Raw genomic sequence first — 18,040 nt, 5'->3', positions numbered from 1 at the left:
CGGAACATAGAGCAGCGGTCCCTGTGCCGACCCGGAGTGCAGGGAGGGAACGGACCGAGGCAAGATGGCGTCCCCCGCTCGTTGGAGCCACGTGTGGGTGGGGGCCGAGACCGGAGCGCTTAAAGGTGGGGGGGCACCAGAAAGGGGTCCTGGGCGGGGGCTGCACCGGGGAAGTGACCTGGGGGGATGTTTTGTGCCGGGGGGCGGCCCTGGGGCTTCGGGGGGGCGGTTGTCAGTGCTTGGGGGGGGTCCTGTGGCCGGGGGAGGCCTTTGGGGGGTGTCAGTGGCTGGGGATTCCCTGTGGTCGGGGGGCTCTCTTGGGGGACGTTCTGTGCTTTGGGGGGGGTTGTTTTGTGTCTAAGGGGGGGCCCAGGGGGGCTCTTGGTCCGAGGGGAGTCCTTGGGGACTGTTCTGTGCCTTGTGACCAGGGCTGGAGGGGTTGTTTTATGCCTGGGGGGGATCTCTTAAAGCTGGGGGTTCCCCTGGGGGGGTCCTTGCAGGCGTGGAGGTCTCTGGGGGGGGGGGGTGGTCTGTGCCGGAGGGGGGACCCTTTGCACGGGGGGTGGGGGGGTGTTCTGTGCCTTTGTGGGGTCTCCTGTGGCTGGGGATCTTCCCTGGGGGGCCTTGTAGCCAGGGGGTTCCCTGGGGGTGTCCCCTGTGGCTGGGTGTGTGTGTGTGTGTGGAGTCCTGGGGGGCCAAGGGGCACCCCCTCCCCAAAATAATCCCCCCCCGCCCCCCCCAGGCGTGAACCTGCAGAAGAAGCAGGCGACGAACTATGCAAGCGGCTCGGCGCTGAGCCGGGGGGAGGGCGTCTGCGCCCTGTGCTGGGGGGACCCCAACGAGACCGAGGTGAGGCCTGGGGGGGGCGGGGTGTCCCCTGCGGCCGGGCAGCCCCCCCATAACCACTCCTTGCTCCCCCCTGACCACCTTGTGACCACCCCGCAGATCCTGGTGGGCTGCCTGGATCGCTCGGTGAAGCTCTTCAGCACCGAGAAGGGGAAATTCACGGAGTCGCGGCTCTGCCCCGGGGGGGACGGGCCCTTCTGCGGCCTGGCGGCGTACGGCAGGTACCGGGGAGTTGGGAGCACCCGGGGTTGGAGGGGTCCCCAAAATCCCACCCCCTCAACAGCATTCCCCCCCTCCCCCCCAGTGCTATCATCACTTGTGTGGAGTCGGGGCTCATCAAGGTCTGGCGTGACGATGAGACAGAGAACGTGAGTGTTTTGGGGTGCAGGGCATGATGTTGGGGTGCCCCCCCTCCCCCAGTGACACACACCCCCCCGCCACCCTGCAGGCGCAGCTGGAGCTGGAGGCGGGCGCAGGGCTGTGCCGGATGCGCCAGGACCCTGCGCGGCCGCACCGGCTCGGCACCGGTGGGAAGGAGAACAGCCTCAAGGTCTGGGACCTGCAGCGCCCGCAGGAGCCCGTTTTCCGCGCCAAGAACGTGAGTGTCGCCCCCCACCCCCTCGCCAGTGTCCCTAAATGTCCCCTGATGGCACTCACCCTTCTTCTGACCCCCCCCAAGGTGAGAAACGACTGGCTCGATCTCCGTGTCCCCATCTGGGACCGCGACCTCCAGTTCCTTCCCGGCTCCGATAAGATTGTCACCTGCACGGCCCATCACCAGGTGGGGCTCGGGGGACGTTGGGGACATGGCAGACATGGCGGGGAGGGGGACGACACAGCCCCAATGTCACCCCCCCTTGTCCCCAGGTGCGGCTCTACGACCCCAGCTCCCCCCAGCGGCGCCCGGTGCTGGAGACGACGTTTGGGGAGGCCCCGCTCACCGCCCTGTCCCTCGTGCCTGGGGACACGTGAGTAGGGGCTGGTGGCCTGGAGCGGGAGGGGGGTTGGGGGGGCCCCATGGGGTCGGGGGGGGGGGCGGTGTCACCCACGGGCTGCAAAGTGCTCCCAGGGGGAGCTGCTGGCCACCATGGGGGGATGTGGGGTGACCCAGAGGGGCTGGGGGGCACCATGGGGAACCGAGGGTGACCTGGGCGGGGGGCACTGTAGGGTGTCCTGGTGGGCTGAGGGTTACCTGGGAGGGGGCTGTGGGGCAACCTGGGGGGCTACAGAGGGGGGGGTGACAGGGAGGGGCTTTGGGGGGGTGTGTGTGTGTGTGTGTGTGTGTGTGTGTGTGTGTGTGTGTGTCACACTCACCCCCCCCAGCCCTGACTCTTCCCTCCCTGCCCCCAGCTCAGTGGTGGTGGGCAGCGCCCGGGGGGACGTGGCTGTCATCGACCTGCGCCAAGGTGAGGGTCCGGCGTCCCAGGGGAGGGGATGAGGCTGCTTCCCCCCCCCCCCCCGCCCCCACAGGTGCAGGCAGCACTGCCTGCACCCCCCCCACCTGCCTGTTGTTCCCCCTCCCCAGGGCGGGTGCTGAAGTGCCTGAAGGGCTTCGCGGGCAGCGTGCGGGGGCTGCAGTGCCACCCCTCCCTCCCCCTCGTCGCCTCCTGCGGCCTCGACCGCTTCCTCCGCATCCATGATCTGGGTGACAAGCAGCTGCGGCACAAGGTGAGACCCCCCCCCCCCCCCGAATCCCCCAAACCCCCTAAGACCCCCCCAAATTAACCCTGCTGTCTCCCCCAGGTCTACCTGAAGTCCCGCCTGACCTGTCTCCTGCTGAGCAGCCAGCGGGACTGGGAGGTGAGAACCCACAGGCTGGTTTTGGGGGGGGTGCAGAGGTCCCCTTCCCCACCCATTACCACCCTTTTTTACCCCCTCCCCCAGGCCGAGGAGGAGCCACCCCCCCCAGTCGAGGTGAAGGAAGAGGAGGGGGACGCACTGTGGGATGCGATGGAGACCGTCCCCACCCCCCTCGGCACCGTCCGGGGTAAACGGGCCAAGAAACGGAAGATTTCGGGGCTGTGAGGGGCTGGGGTGGGGGATGACCCCCCCCGACAGGACTGGGACTCTCCAGCAAGAAGGGGACCCCCCCTGCACCCCAGATGTGCTGCTGTGCTGGGCACTGCTCCCATTGTTTTGGGGGGGCACCAGCTTTTGGGGTAGGGGTTTGGGGGGGGCTCAGCACAGAAGAGGGGAGCAACGAGCCAACAGCCCCCCAGTGCTGGCTATGGAGCAGAGCCCCTCCCTGAGATCCCCCACAGCCGTTTATAACATACAAAGTGGGGTAAATAACGGTAATTTTCACTCTGTTGACAACAAATGTTGCTTTTTGAGAGAGATGGGGCCTGGGTGAGACCATGGTCACCGAGGGTGTGGGGCAGGGGGGCGGGCAGGGCACAAAGGGGCTGTGCTGGGTGCAGCACCCCTAACCCCCAACCCCATAACCCTCAAGATCCCCTAACCCAACCCCTCATCCCTACCCCTTCACCCCTAACCCCTACCCCCCAACCTTTTACCCCCCTAACCCTTAACTCTTTATCCCTTAATCCTTTTAGCCCCCTAATCCTCTACCCCCTGACCCCTTTAACCTCCTAGCCCTTAACCCCTTTAACTCCCTGCCCACAACTCTTTAACTACAACCCTAAACCCCAGCCTTAACCTACCCCTCCGCTAACTCGGCTCCCCCTACTCTCGCTTCGGCTCTTTTCGGCACCGCTCGGAGGGGTTCGGGCCGATGCCCCTCGCCCCGCCCACCTCTTCCATCCTCGCTCCGAGAGCTCGGCTTACCCCGCTTTTTTGCCTCCCCTTTCGGCTCTTTCCGTCGCCACTCGGCCCCACTTCGGCTCTTTCCGTCGCCACTCGGCCCGCCCCCTCCCCTTCGGCCCGCTCCGCCCCGCCCCCAGGGGAAGCCCTGCCAACCCCCGCCCCCGCTCGGGTACTTCCGGCAGCGCTCGGCTATTTCCGCCCCTACTGTACACAACCATCCTCCAGCCAGCTGTGTGCTGTTCCCCTTTAATTACCACCAATACCCCCCCACCTAATTAACGCTAATTACCCCCCTCCTTCTAACCAGCACTCATTAAGTGCCCCGCCAGCTGCTTGGGGACCCACCAGCACCAGCCTCAACTCCCCTCAAGGGCCCGTTTCACCCTGTGACCCCTTTCAAACTCCCTGATATCCCCCAAAGAAACCTCTAAAACCCTAGAAAAGGCCCCAGAAAAGCAAAAAAAAAAAAAAACAACCCACCAACCCAACCCCCACCCCCCCCCCCAGAAAGCAGCAAACCAGCCCCAATTTCATTGCTGTTTACTGAGGCCGGGGCTCAGGAGTTGGCATTGGGGCCCTTCTTCTTGCCGAAGCCGGGGACGACGTTAACGAAGCGGCGGTTGTACTGCATGCGCCGCTTGGCTCGGCCCGTCTTCTTCTTCTTCTTCTCCTGCTTGGCCACCTGCGGGGATGGGAAAGGGGGGTCAAGGGGGGGTCCCCAAAACTATGGGAACCCCCCCAAAATTGGGGGAAATCCCTCCCAACACTCACCTTGGGGGTCTGGCCCCTCACTTTGCCGGCACGGGCGAGGGAACCGTGGACTTTCCCTGGGGGAGGCGGGGAGAAAAATGGGTTGTCAGGGAGCCACAGCTGCCTCATTGGCCTAATGAGCACCCCGATAATTAGCAGCCCCCCCCAAACGTACCCCCCAGGAGGCGTGTGGAGACCTCCAGGGTGGCAAATTCAGGGAGACGGCTCTGTCCCAGGACAGCGTCATCATCCAGGGGGGTCCCAGCAAACAGCAGCACTTGGTCCTCGGGGGGGACGCCCGCCAGCACCGCCACCTGCGCCTGCAGTGGACACACACAGACACGGGGGGGTTCAGTTACCCCAAAAAGGGTCTTATTTTGGGGGGGACCCCCAATTTCCACAAGGGCTCACCTTGATTTGGGCGACAGTCTCGGTGCCAGAGACCTCGATGGTGTGCAGGGACTGGGCACGGATGAAGAGCTGCATGGTGACCTGGGGGGTGTATGAAGTTTAGGGGTGTGTCCCCCTCAAAAAAAAGGAGGGGATCCTTAAGAAAGAGAGGGACCCCCAGGAAAAGGTGTGGTGGTGAGGGGGCTGTTACTGCTGCCCCCCAGCTTGAGAAACACCCCAGGGTGCAGCCTGGTGGCCTCCTGGTCCGCACCCCTGTGTGAGGGGGCTGGGGGTGTTTTGGGGGAACTGGGGGGGGGACTTTTCTCTGCAACCACTCCCTGTCCGAACGGACTTTGGCATCTGGCAAAGGGCCATGGGGACAAAGTGCTGTGACGCCAAGGCAAGGGGACACGGCCCAGCAGTGACACTGGCAGCACTGCCAGGTGCCCCCTGCTGTTTTTTGAGGGCCCCCAGACCCCTCAGAGCCCCCCTTGGTTTCTATTGTCCCCTCTGGGTTCCCCTGCAGCCTCTCATAACCCACCCCAACTTCTCCCAAGGCCTCAGCACCCCAGAGACCCCCCAGTAACCCTCCAGCCCCCCTCCAAGGCCTCACAGACCCCCCTTCAGGTCCCTGAATGTGCTTCTCCCTTGCCTCAGGGCGCTCCAGACTCCTCTGAGGCCTGCTGGACCCTCCTCCCTGCTCCCTATAACTCTCCCAAAGCCACATAGCCATCCCACAGCCTCCCCTAGATACCCCAACCCCCCCCCCCCAAGGCCACAGAACCCCCCCAGGCCCCTCCAACCCCCCCTCAAGCCCCACAGCCGCTCCCACAGCCCCCTTCAAGGCCGCTCAGGGCCCTTCATAACCACCGCCACTCCCCCAAGGCCTCACAGCCTCCAGCCTCCCCCCAAGGCTTCACAGACCCCCAGTAACCCGCCCGGATCCCCCCATACTCCTCACGCAGCCAGCTCCAAGGCCTCCCAGGGCGTCTCCCCGCGCCTCAAGGCCTCTCAGGCCCCCCCCCAAGGACTCGCAGAGCCCCCGCCCATCCCCCAAGCCCTCACAGCTGCCCCCCCAGCACCCCAATAACCCTCCAGGCTCCCTCAAAGCCCCTCAGACCCTCCCTAGGCCCACCCTGGCCACGGCCTCACCTCAGCACCTCCTCAGCAGACGGGGACCGCGCCGCGGAAAGGAAGGCTCTGCGCATGCGCCGGGCCTTGGCGGTGGCGGCGTGCTTACATCATGCGTGCGTGCGGCGGCGGCAAGGAGGTGGTGCTGCCAAGATGGCGGCGATGGCAACGCTGGGCCAGCGGCTGCGGGCCCTCGGCCGGGCGGTGGGGTGGAGGGGAGTGCAGGTAGGGGGTCGGGGGAGGTTGAGGGGCGTCCTTGGGGTGGAGGGGAGTGCAGGTAGGGGGTCGGGGGAGGTTGAGGGGCGTCCTTGGGGGGGGATTTGGGGAACTCCTGGGGGGGCGGGGTAGGGATTTGGGGGCTGCTGGGGGGGGGGGGGAATGCTGAGGAGGGGGGTCCTGACGGGGAGACGGGGTATCTTGGGGGGGCCCGGGGAGGGGTTGGGGGGGCTTTTGGGGAGAGGGCAGGGGGATTTTGGGGGACCCCCAGGGAGAGGGAATTGGGGAGGCTCCTGGAGAAATGGGGGGGAATCGAGGGGGCTCCAGGGGAGAGGGAGGGGTGTTTCGGGGGGTTCTGGGGAGAGGGAGAGGGTTTGGGGGGGCTTTTGGGGAGAGGGAATTGGGGGGCCTGAGCAGAGGGAGGGCGGATTTGGGGGGGCTCCCAGGGAAATGGGGAGGAATTGGGGGCACTGCTGGGGAGAGGGATGGGGGATTTGGGGGAGGCTCCAGGGAGGAGATTGGGGTGACCCTAGGGCAAGGGAGGGGGGACTGGGGGGGGGGGGAGGCACTGCTAAGGTGTAGGGGTACATGCTGCTGCCCCCCTCCATTTCCAGAGCCATCTGGGAGCCTCCCCCCCCGAGGGCCCACCCGAGGACCCCCCCAACTCGCAGCCCCCCACGCTGGTGGAGTCGACAGCCGACTATGCCTTCGTGGAGCGGCTGCTGCCCCCCACCCGTGTCCCTGACCCCCCCCTGCACCCCACCTATCCCACCCCCTCGGGCTGGAGCCCCCCCAAAGGTCAGTAGCGGGGGAGGCACACCCCCCCCCTTAATCCCCCTTCCTTGTTGCCCCCCCAGAGCAAAGTGGTGCCCCCAGGGGGGTGCCAAGCCCTAATTAATGGTGTTGGGAGGGGGTATTTACCTTTGGGGGGTCCAATGGGGGGGCCTTTACCCTGGGAGGGGGTGGAAGGAGTATTTATTGCGGGGGGGGGTGGGGGGTGATAGGGAGGCTATTTACCCCCAGGGTTGGTATTTTACCCTGGGGGGGGTCACATGGGGGGTTAATAACACCCGGGGAGTGGGTTTTTACCCCGGGGGGGGGTGTTGGAGGCGTTATTTACTTCCAGGGGGAGATAGAGGAAGTATTTTACCCCTGGTGGGAATGGGGGGGGTATTTATTCCCAGTGAGGCGGTGTTGGGGGAGTTATTTACCCCTGGGGCGCAATTAAGGTGGGCTGTTTACCCGCAGAGGGGATGGCAAGGGGGCTATTTACCCTTGGGGTGAGAAATTATTTACTCCCAGGGGGCAATTAAGGGGGGTTATTTACCACAAGGGGGAGGTAATTATCGTCAAGGGGGGTTATTTATCCCTCAGGGAGAGGTTCCAGTTGTTGTTGTCCCCCCTCAGACCCCCCCCCGGCGTTGCCCTACTTCGTCCGCCGCTCCCGGCTGCACAACCTGCCCGTCTACCCCCGCCTGGCCAAGGGCAACCGGCGCCTGACCGAGCTGCGGCACGTGGAGGGGGACATCTGGGTAAGGGAGGGGGCATTTTGGGGGTGCAGGGAGGGGGAGCAGGTTTTTGGGATGCTAATGGACACCCCCCCCTCTTTCCCCCCCTCCAGGCGCTGGAGCGAGAGCTGCGGGCATTTTTGGGGGGGCTGGGGGTGAAGGAGCTGGAGGTGCAGGTGAACGAGGTGACGGGGAGCCTGCTGCTGAAAGGGCACTGGGCGCAGGAGCTGAGGAGCTGGCTGCTGCAGAGGGGCTTTTAGCACCCCAAAATATACCGGGGGACCCCAAAATTGACTTTGAGGTGCTCACAAGTGGTAGGGGACCCCAAAATGGCAGTGAAGCTGCTCATAAGGGGTGGGAACCCCAAAATTGAGGCAAAGCCGCTCACAAGCAGTAGGAGACGCTAAAATGGAGTCAAAGCCGTTTACGAGCAGTGGGGGACTCCGAAATGGGGGTGAAGCTGCTCGTGAGTGGTGGGGGACCCTGAAATGGGATGGAAAGCTGCTCACAAGCAGTGGGGGACCCCAAAATGGGGTCAAAGCTGCTTGTGAGCAGCAGGGGCACCCCAAAATGGAGTCAAAGCCCCTCACGAGTGGCAGAGGCTCCCCAAAACGGGATGTAAAGCTGCTTGTGAGTGGTGGGGTACCCTGAAATGGAGTCAAAACTGTTCGCAAGTGGTAGAGGCTCCCCTAAAATGGGATTTAAAACCACTTGTGAGCAGCAGGGTGCCCCAAAACAGTCTCAAAGCCGCTTGCGAGCAGTGGAGGCACCCCCAAAACACAGACCCGCTTGCAAGCAGTGGGGTACCCTGAAACGGCATCAAAGCCGCTTGCAAGCAGCAGACTCCCCAAAACGGGATGTAAACCCATGTGTGAGTAGAGGGGTACCCCAAAATGGAGTCAAACTCACTTGTGAGAGGCAGAGGCTCCCCAAAACAAGATGTAAAGCTGCTAGCAAGCAGCAGGGTACCCCAAACTGGAGTCAAACCCGCTTGCAAGCAGTGGAGGCTCCCCAAAAATGGAGTCAAAAGCTGCTCGCGAGCAGCAGATGCTCTCAAAAATGGGATGTAAAACCATGCGTGAGCAGAGGGGTACTCCGAAATGGAGTTGAACCCACTTGTGAGCGGTGGAAGCTCCCCCAAAATGGAATCAAACCTGCTTGCGAGCAGCAGGGTACCCCAAAGCAGAGTCAAACGCCCTTGTGAGTGGCAGAGGCTCCCCAAAACAAGATGTAAACCTGCTCCTAAGTGGCAGGTACCCCGAAATAGCATCAACCCCCCTCACAAGCCCCCCCCCCCCCCCCAATGGAACAAACCCCTCTGGCAAGTGCCAAGACTCCTCGAAATCAAAATAAACGTTGCCGGCAAGTGCCGGGCGCTCCTTGCAGCGCTGCCTCTTTATTTATTTACATCCCCCCCCCGCTGTGAAGGGGGGCAAAAAAATGTACAGAAACATGTTTTTACTAAAGGGAGGGTTTAGAAAAGGGGGTAGGGGGTGAAGTTGGGGGGCCAGGGGGGTCCCCGGCTCAGCTCTGCGAGTAGTACTGGTTGTAGTTCCATGGCGTCTGGTAGCTGTAGGCGCCGTAGCCGTGCTGGGGGGATAGAGGGGGGGCTGTCAGCATCGCCCTCGCCCTGTCGCAGCCCCAGGGCTCCGTCCCGGCCCCCCCACTGACCTGGTACCAGTAGTTGTAGGCAGAGGGGTTGGATCCCACATCCCCCCCGGAGCCGGAGAAGTTGAGGGGACCCAAAAGACCAGTGGCTTCATCGGGGCGGAGACGTTTGTCATCTGGTTCATCCGAGCTGGGGGGGGAGAGGGGTGAGAAGGGGGTAAAAGGGGAGAAATTGGGGAATAAAAAGGGCAGAAATTGAGGGCATAAAAGGGCAAAAATCAGGCAGAAAACGGCAGAAATTGGGGGATAAAAGGGGAGAAATTTGGGATACAAAAGGGGTGAAAATCGGGATAAAGGGAGAATTTGGGGGGATTAAAGAGGAGAATTTGGGGGATAAAAAGGGGAGAAATGGGATTAGAGGAGAGAGATCAGGGGATAAAAAGGATTTGAGACAAAAGGAGAATTCAGGGGGATAAAAAGCAGAGAAATTTGGGGATAAAACTGGGTGAAAACGGGATAGGGGAGAAGTCGGGGGATAAAAATGGCAGAAGTTGGCATAAAAGGGGTGAAGTTGGGATAAAAGCAGCAAAATTGGGGGATAAAACCGGATGAAAATGGGGGTTAAAAGAAAAATTTGGGGGATAAAAGGGAAAATCAAGAATAAAAAGGGGAGAAGTTGGGATAAAAGGAGAAATTTGGGATAGAAGGGAGAAGTTGGGGTAAAATTGGGGGATAAAAAGAAGTCAGGATAAAAGGGGAAAAGAGGAGGGATAAAAGGGGCAAAGCTGGGATAAAAAGGGGCAAAATTAGGTAAGAGGTCCCCAAAAGGGGAGAAGTTGGGGGATAAAAAGGGGTGAAATTGGGACAAAGGGGGTGAAGTGGGGGTATAAAAGGGGATAAGTTCGGGAGATAAAAGGGGAGAAATTGGGGGAATGGAAGGGGAAAAAATTGGGATAAAAGGGGCAAAATTGAGGGACCAAGGGGGTCCCCTCACCCGTTCTCAGGAGCCCTCTTGCGTGCCGCGTGCTGTTTGAGGATCTTCTGGTGCTCGTCGTAAGCCGTCAGCAGGCTGCGGGGGAGCGGGGAGAGCTCAGGGGGGAGCGATGGGAGGGGGGACCAGCCCCTTTTGGGGCCACCGTGGTGCTTTTTGGGGTGTCTTTTCCCCCCTAGATACCTAACCTGTGTATGCTAGAGCCGAAATCCTCGAGGAACTCGACGCGGCGTTGGGAGAAGATGAGTTTGGCTTCGTCAGGGAGGGGGCTGCGCAGCGCCCGCTCGAAGCAGCTCATGGTGTTACCTTCGTTTTGTCGGACATCGGCCCCGAATTCCATCTCCAGGAGATTGGCGTGGAGGCGGGCGTTGTCCTGTACCCACCGCCCCATCAGATGGGGGGGTTCCCCTGGATCAGGGGGGTCCCCAAGGGGGTTTTGGGAGCCCCCTTGAGGTTATGGGGTCCCCAGTGGGGTTTGGAGAGCCGCAAGGGTGTCTGGGGTCTCGAGAGGGGTTTGGGGACCCTGAGTGGGACTGTGGGGACCTCAGAGGGTTTTGGGGAGCCCCCAGTGGGTCTGCAGGGTCCCCAGGGGGGTTTGGAGAGCCCCAAGGGTATCTGTGGGTCCCTGAGTGGGGGTTTGGAGAGCCCAGAGTAGGATGTAGAGAGTCCCAAGGGGCCCCAAGTGCGATTTAGGGAGCCCTGAGTGGATCTGTGGGGCTTCAGATGATATTTAGGGAGCCTTGAGTGGGTTTGGGGGCACCTGAGATGGATTTATAGAGCCCCCGTGGGGTTTGTGGGGCTCCAAGAGGGTGTTATAAGGCCCCAAATGGGGTTTACAGGGTCTGTAGAGCCCAACCATGAGACCTCCAGATCCCTGAGACCACATCCGAGTGATCACGATGTTTAGAGGGAGCTGAAATCCTGTCCCACAACTGCGGATCAAGCTGTGGGGGCCCACCAACCTCTCCTCACCCCCCCAGTGCTCATTAGAAGCACCCTAATGAGCCTTTCTGCCTCACCGGATCCTTTTCCAGGGCGTCCACCAGCACCTTCCGAGCTTTGCCAAGGTTTTTCTGCACCTTGCAGGCTTGCCGAGCCAATTTGACAGCATAGAAGGAGGCGAGGGGCAGCCCCTCGTTAGCGTGCATGGCTTCCAGCAGCAGCGCCTCTGCCTCCTCCAGGTTTCCCTGCCGTCGTTCCAGGCTGACACGGCGCAGCCGGACCATGGCCAAACCCGGCACCACCTCCTCAAAGCAGCGTAGGATACGCCGGGCTTCATCCAGATTCCCTGGAGAGGGTAGAGATGAGGATGGGGGGTGGTTATAGGGGTCCCTGGAGCATTTATGGGGTCTCACGGGGCAGCTGCTGTCCCCACGTTCAGCCTTGTCTCCTCCTGTTAAATCTGGTGGCAACACAAGATGGGTTTTAAGGCTAGATAAATTGGTTTGGGCTTCCTCCAGGTTCCCTGTGGGGCACAGATGGGGGTGGTTATGGGGGTCCCCAGGGAAGCTGCTGACCCCTGTGTGCAGCCTTGTCCCCTCCTGGTTAACCTGGTGGCAACACAAGATGCTTTTTGGGGCTACATAAACTGGTCTGAGCCTCTTCCAGCTATTCTGTGGGGCATGGATGGGGGCGGTTATGGGGGTCCCTGGGGCAGTTACGAGGGTCCCCACATGCAGCCTCATCTCCTGTTAATCTGGTGGCAACACAGGACAGGTTTGGGGGCTAAATAAAATGGTTTGAGCCTCTTCCAGGTATGCTGTGGGGCATGGAGGGGGATGAGAAATGGTTATGAGGGTCCCTCACATGCAGCCCTGTCCCTTCCCATTAAAGCTGTGGTAACATGGGACAGGTTTTGGGGCTAAATAAAGCGGTTTAAACCCCTCCCGAGTGTCTTGTGGGGCACAGATGGGGACAGGGTGGTTATGGGGGTCCCCAGAGCAGCTGCTGACCCCTGCATGCAGCCTTGTCTCCTCCTGGTTAATCTGGTCGTGACATAGGATGCTTTTTGGGGCTAAATAAAAATAGAGTATTTTGGGGGTGAAACGTGGCTCCTCTGCCTGAAAAAGGAGCATTTTGGACTGAAATTCGATGTCTCAGCCCAAAAGAGGAGCGTTTTGGGGTGAAATATGGCATTTAAGCCCCAAAAAAGGAGCATTTTAGGGTGAAATGCAACCCCACCACCCGAAAAGGGCACATTTTGGGGCAAAATGCAGCGACTGAGCCCAAAATCGGAGTGTTTTGGGGTGAAATGTGGCCCCTCTGCCCAAAACCGGAGCATTTTGGTTTGAAATGTGGCCACTGCACCCCAAAATGGGAACATTTTGGGGTGAAATTTGACATCTCAGCGCAAAGATGGAGGATTTGGGGGCAAAATGTGGCATGTCAGTCTAAAAACAGAGCATTTTCGGGTGAAATGTGGTTTGTCAGCCTGAAAAAGGAGCATTTATAGGTGAAATGTGGCATCTTGGCCCAAAAACTGGAGCAATTTGGGGTCAAGTGCAGCATTTCAGCCTGAAAATAGAGCGTTCTGGGGTGAAATGTGTCTCCTCCACCCCAAACCGAAGTGTTTTGAGGTGAAATTCAATGTCTGAGCCCAAGAATGGTGCATTTTGGGGCAAAATGCAGCATCTCAGCCCAAAACTGCAGCATTTTGGGATAAAATAGGTCATCTCAGCCCAAAAAAGGAGCGATTTGGGGTGAAATATGGCATCTCAGCCTGAAAATGGAGCATTTTGAGGTGAAATGCATCTTCTCTGCCCCAAAACGGAAGCATTTTGGGGTGAAATGTGGTGTGTCAGCCCAAGAACAAAGTGTTTTAGGACAAGATGCAGCCTTTCTACCCCAAAACAGAGCATTTTGCGGTGAAATTTGATGTCTCAGGCCAAAACCACAGTGTTTTGGGGTGATGTATGTCATCTCAGCCCGAAAAAGGAAGCAATCTGGGGTGAAATGCAACGTCTCAGTGCAAAATATAGCATTTAGGAGCTAAATGTGGTGTCTTAGCTCAAAAGTGGGGCCATTTTGGGGCCAGCCATGGCCCCTGCTCCCCAAAAAGGCCCATTTCTGATACCACCACCCCTGCACGCTCCAAAAATTGTCCGTTTCGGGGCTACCTCACCTTGTTTCTCCTCAAAAGCTGCCCAGAGGAGATGGATGTTGGGTTTCCTGGGCAGATGATAACCACACGCTCGCTGAAAAACGCTCCTGGCCCCCGTCACCGTGTGATTTTCCAAATATTTGGTGTACTGCAGGAAAAAAAAGAGGCGGAAAAAGGGGGGGGGACAGACAGATGGACGCGTGAGCATCCCCCCCTGCCCGGCCGGGCGGGGATGTGCTAGATCGGGTGGGGGGCACTCACGTTAAGACCCCTCTCTTCTGAATTTCCTGCGCCCTCTTAGGCAGGGGGAGGTGCCGCGGGCGGGTAAAAAAGCAGCAGCGGAATTTAAAAAAAGGGTGTTAGAATGGTGGTTTTTAGAAGAAAAGAGTTAAAAACAGCCCCCACCATCCATCAGGGGGGTGGCGGGGGGATAAAAAAAACCCCCAAACGAACCTGATTTTCTTTTGGGGTGGGGGGTTTTCTTTATTGGGATGGTCTGGGGGGTGGGGGGGTGGAGGTTTTTTTGGGGGGCGACCGGATCCAGCTGTGGAAAAAGGGGGGGGGGGGGGGCATTGCGGCGGTCTCACCTTGATCCAAAACTCCTCGTAGAGGGCGCAGGCGATGACGCAGCGTTCAAAGAGGACGATGGTGCGTTCGTGCGAGCCAGCCGCCATTTCGTAATCCAAATAATCCCGCCAATTCCGCAGCTGAGCCCTCTCCAGTGGCTTCACGTGGAAATAGGGACGCTTGATCTGCCGGGAAAATTGGGGTGCAGGTGTGAAAAATGGGGTGATGGCATTGGGGGGGGGGGGGGGGTCTGTAGCGATACTGAGGTGGTCAATCCGACCCTACGTACCCCATCCTCAAAATTCCATCGTTTGCTGACTTCAGCCTCGTTTTGAGCGTAGATTTGTTGCCGCATGGAGATCACCAGCTCCCGGATCTTCTCCTGGTCTAGATCCTCCTAGGAATTAAACGGGATTCAGGTGGGAAACGGGGGGTCCCCAGAGACCCCCAGGACCCTCCGTTGGGTGCCTACCTGGGTGTCAGCTGCCGCTGCCGCCGCTTTCCCCTCCACACCGGGGGGCAGATCCTCTCCCGGTGGCGCTTCCGTCCCTTCCGGCTCCGGCGGTTTCGGCACAGGATCGGTGGCCAGCTTGGATTGGACCCAGAGAAGCTCCTCCGGGGACAAGATGTCTTTTGGGGGATTGTGGAGGACGTGCTCCTTGAACCTGGGGGGAGGGACAAGGGTCAAAGGCAGGGGGACACCACCCCCAGCTGTCCCGGGACAGGGAACGGTGAGGATTTGGCCATGGCAGGGGGTGTTCCCCAGCACAAAGTGGGAAGCTCCTGTGGTATTTTCTGTGGGGTATTTTATCACTACGGGCATTTTCCATAGGCATATTTTTCCCCTGTGGGTATTTTCCGTGGGGCTATTTTGCCACTAGGAAGTTTTACGGTTATGGGTATTTTCCACAGGAATATTTTGCGGCAGTGGATGTTATTTTCCACAGGCATACTTTACCACTATGGTATTTTACACAGGCACGTTTTGCCACTGCAGGTATTATTTTACCAGGAGCTATTTTGCTGCCACAGTTATTTTCCACAGGGATATTTGGCCACCATGGCTATTTTCTGCAGGGATGTTTTACCACCATGGGTATTTTCCTCAAGGATATTTTACCACTACGGGCATTTTCTGTGCGGATATTTTACCAGTGGGATGTTTTACTGCCATGGTTATTTTCCACGGGGATATTTTGCCACTATGGGCATTTACCGCCACGGGTATTATTTTCTGCAGGGATATTTTGCTCCTGTGGGTATTTTCCAGAGTTATTTTACCACTGGGATGTTTTGCCACTGCAGCCATTTTCCATGGGGATATTATCCCGCTGCAGTATTTTCCACGGGGATATTTTGCCGCCGGGATATTTAACTACCGCAGGTATTATTTTCTGTGGGGATGTTTTATCACCGCGGGGGTATTTTCCATCTGGAGGGGGTACGTACTTCTCCCAGTGGTGGTTGTAGAGCTGCGTGGGCATGGAGAGGACGCGGTCATAGATACCAGTGACGGCTCTCAGGTCTCCCTGTTCCCGTTCCCATTCCACGTAGAGCTCCCACAACTTATCTGAGCGGAAATCCATGCCAGCCGCCGCAACTGCTGCCTCGAAGACGCTAATGGAGAGAGATGGGGATGTGGGACGGGCAGCGCCGGCACGGCGATTGCCTATGCCAGAGCCGTTTGCTGCCTCGCCCGGCACTTACCCACGGATTTTTTGGATAGATTCGGGAAGATTCATGTCCAGGGTGGACTGGAGGTAGGAGATGTAGTGGATCCACAGGTCCATGCTGAGGGGGATGGACTGCAGCCCCCGCTCAAACACCTGCCAAGGGGATACCAAGCGTCACTGACTGTCCCCCCAAGGGACCGGGGCACCCCCAGTGGGTTGGGGTACCCAGTCCTGTGCCAAAAAATAGGGTGAAACAACCCAAAATGCCTCCAGTGGGGCTGGAAACAGGTGTGAAAACAGCCAGCAACACCCCAAAATGGTTCAGAAACCCCATTTTGCTGGCAAAAGCAGTGTAGAAATGGTGCAGAGACCCCCAAAACACCCCCGTCTGCTCACCAAAGAGGGGGAAACAAGGGGGTGACACCCCAAAACAGCATGAGGACCCCCAGAACACCCAGGTCTGCCCACGAAAGAGGGGAAAACAAGGGGGTGACACCCCCAAAATGGTGTGGGGACCCCCTGACCGCACCTCCTCAGTCTCCCGGCTGCAGTCAAAGCGACGCTCCATGTCGGCATATTTTTTCCAGTAGCCGTAGCAGTAGGGGTAGTGGGCAAAGAAGGCGTCAAAGGCTTTGCGGGCGGCGAAGAGGTGGTTCTGCAGGAGTTTTTGGCATAAAAACAGGCGGTTTTGTAACAACAATAAAAGCAGTTTAGTATTAGGGGCCTCATAATAATCTATTTATTAATTGAGATCAATAACGACGTGAGGAATTGCCTCCATCGCAAGGAAGAACAGCCCTGGGCAGTGGAGGATTCCATGTGGTTTGTGCTGGGGTGAGTTTTAATTAGGGTTTTAATGAGGCTGGCGGCTTGAGATGAGTTTTAACGAAGGTTTTAACAGGACCGGCAGCTCAGGGTGAGTTTTAACGAAGCTTTTAATGGGGCCATAGACTCAAGAGTGAGTTTTAACACAGGTTTTAATGGGGCTGGTGGCTCAGGGCAAGTCTTAACGAAGGTTTTAACAGGGCCAGTGGCTCAGGGCAAGTTTTAACGGCACCACTGACTCAGGATGAGTTTTAATAAAGGTTTAATGGGGTCAAAGACTTAGGGTGAGTTGTTACAAAGGTTTTAATGGGGCTGGGGGTCGGGGTGAGTTTTAATTGGGGTGAGTTTTAATGGGGCCAACGCATCTTAACAAAGATTCTAATTACCTCTTGCTCGACGTACTGCAGGAGCTCAGTCCAGGCAGTGAAGTCGTGAGGGTTGTTGTGCGCCGCCTGCCAAAACTTCTCGAAATCAAGGGGGTAGGTGATGGTGGGCTCCTCCACGGGGGGCTCGGGGTCCCGGGGGGGTGGGGGTTCCTCGGGAGCGGCCGGGGGCGGCTCCTCGGGCTCAGGGGGGGCAGCGGCACCGTTGCAGCTCTGTGGGATAGGGGGGACGATGGCAGCATCGCTGTGCTCCTCCTCGGTGGTGCTGAGGGCTGGGGGCGGCAGCTCTGCCACAGGAGCTGGGGAGGACAAACGATGATGCACCGTTAACGATGGGTGCCCTGCCCCATGGGTGGGGGGACCCAGGAACCTGACTGGGGTCCCTTGGGGGCACCCCATAGCCCTGGTACCCCCCTCCATCACTCCTTGGCTCTGCCCTCTCCCACTTTGTGCCCCACTGCGGCACCCCAATCCCATCCCGCCCCACTGATCTCCACTTTCAGCCACCCCCGCTACCCCACATCCCCCTGCCCCATCGCCTCCTCCCCCCAATTAATCCCCAGCTCCCCTCTACAAGTCCCATCTGCTCGCAGGTCTGCCCCAGAGCCCCCTTTCAGCCCCGCCCGCCCCAAATCCCCTCAGGCCCCCCGTCTTACCTTACCTCACAACCCAACGCCCCCCCCCGCCTCACCGCACACCCCCGCGCTCCCCAGGCCCTCTCCTCCCCACCTTCCGGCTCACCGGGGGGTCCAGTGCCGCCGTCTCCGCCGTCCCCCAGCGCGCCCTCGGCCCCACCGCGGCTCGGGCTGGCCGGAGCCTCTGGCCCCTCTGCCGCCATCTCGCCGCGCCGCCACCCCAGCGCGCATGCGCAGTGCCGGGACCCGGATGAGGCAGCCAACGAGGCGGAGGCGGACCAGACCGGCGACGGGGGGGAAGGCGGAGCAGCGCCGCCTGCTGGGCGGGAGGAGCCATAGAGACGAGGCGTACACCATAGAGACGTGAAAGCGGGCTAGAGGGACTTCCGGTTTCTCTTCCAAAGCCATAGACAGGGCGAGGGAAGAGAGGCCAGAGCGGCCAGGAGGCTCTGTGACAACCATTGAGCCCCAGTACAAGGGGCTCTTGAACAACCATAGAGACACTGGGGAGGGGGACACGGACACACACAGACCAGAGCGGTCAACTGGCTCTTGACCAACCATAGGGGAAGGAACTATGGCTCACTGAGTGACCATAAAGACAGTGTAGTCGGCCTAGAGCGGCCAACCACTATCTTGACCAAGCGCGCC

The 18,040-nt window shown here is 59.5% G+C and overlaps 4 protein-coding genes across 6 annotated transcripts; 2 read left to right on the top strand and 2 right to left on the bottom strand.

Moving 5' to 3' along the window:
* Position 1: 1 nt before the first annotated feature.
* WDR74 (WD repeat domain 74) lies at positions 2-3,150 on the top strand. The gene is made up of 11 exons (XM_075526128.1): positions 2-125; positions 743-849; positions 946-1,067; positions 1,151-1,214; positions 1,295-1,444; positions 1,526-1,627; positions 1,714-1,814; positions 2,197-2,252; positions 2,372-2,514; positions 2,590-2,646; positions 2,731-3,150. Exons 1-11 carry the CDS (start codon positions 65-67, stop codon positions 2,869-2,871), a joined length of 1,104 nt encoding a protein of 367 aa, XP_075382243.1. The 5' UTR covers positions 2-64; the 3' UTR covers positions 2,872-3,150.
* A 985-nt stretch (positions 3,151-4,135) lies between these two features.
* On the bottom strand, positions 4,136-6,006 carry FAU (FAU ubiquitin like and ribosomal protein S30 fusion). 2 transcript variants are annotated; one of them, XM_075526151.1, is made up of 5 exons: positions 5,905-6,006; positions 4,774-4,854; positions 4,538-4,682; positions 4,384-4,439; positions 4,136-4,294 (listed from the first exon to the last, which is right to left on the bottom strand). In XM_075526151.1, the coding sequence occupies exons 2-5, from the start codon at positions 4,846-4,848 to the stop codon at positions 4,169-4,171; spliced, it is 402 nt and encodes a 133-aa protein (XP_075382266.1). In that variant the 5' UTR covers positions 4,849-4,854; positions 5,905-6,006; the 3' UTR covers positions 4,136-4,168. The 2 variants fall into 2 exon arrangements, with proteins under 2 accessions (XP_075382266.1, XP_075382267.1); XM_075526152.1 differs by having other exon boundaries at positions 4,774-4,909; positions 5,905-5,958.
* Positions 5,893-8,992, top strand: MRPL49 (mitochondrial ribosomal protein L49). The gene is made up of 5 exons (XM_075526150.1): positions 5,893-6,108; positions 6,714-6,897; positions 7,507-7,631; positions 7,721-8,208; positions 8,532-8,992. Exons 1-4 carry the CDS (start codon positions 5,959-5,961, stop codon positions 7,865-7,867), a joined length of 606 nt encoding a protein of 201 aa, XP_075382265.1. The 5' UTR covers positions 5,893-5,958; the 3' UTR covers positions 7,868-8,208; positions 8,532-8,992.
* Positions 8,986-17,638, bottom strand: LOC142421484 (pre-mRNA-processing factor 39-like). 2 transcript variants are annotated; one of them, XM_075526147.1, is made up of 14 exons: positions 17,496-17,638; positions 16,758-17,053; positions 16,076-16,201; positions 15,581-15,699; positions 15,323-15,490; positions 14,346-14,538; positions 14,163-14,270; positions 13,894-14,058; positions 13,328-13,454; positions 11,226-11,494; positions 10,395-10,579; positions 10,210-10,284; positions 9,279-9,405; positions 8,986-9,197 (listed from the first exon to the last, which is right to left on the bottom strand). In XM_075526147.1, the coding sequence occupies exons 1-14, from the start codon at positions 17,590-17,592 to the stop codon at positions 9,132-9,134; spliced, it is 2,121 nt and encodes a 706-aa protein (XP_075382262.1). In that variant the 5' UTR covers positions 17,593-17,638; the 3' UTR covers positions 8,986-9,131. The 2 variants fall into 2 exon arrangements, with proteins under 2 accessions (XP_075382262.1, XP_075382261.1); XM_075526146.1 differs by having other exon boundaries at positions 17,484-17,627.
* Positions 17,639-18,040: the final 402 nt, after the last annotated feature.

This window comes from Mycteria americana, chromosome 30 (genome assembly GCF_035582795.1).
Source record: "Mycteria americana isolate JAX WOST 10 ecotype Jacksonville Zoo and Gardens chromosome 30, USCA_MyAme_1.0, whole genome shotgun sequence".
Classification (NCBI taxonomy): Eukaryota; Metazoa; Chordata; class Aves; order Ciconiiformes; family Ciconiidae; genus Mycteria; species Mycteria americana.
Note: the sequence above shows the minus strand (reverse complement) of the source record. Positions and strands in the feature narration are given on the sequence as shown.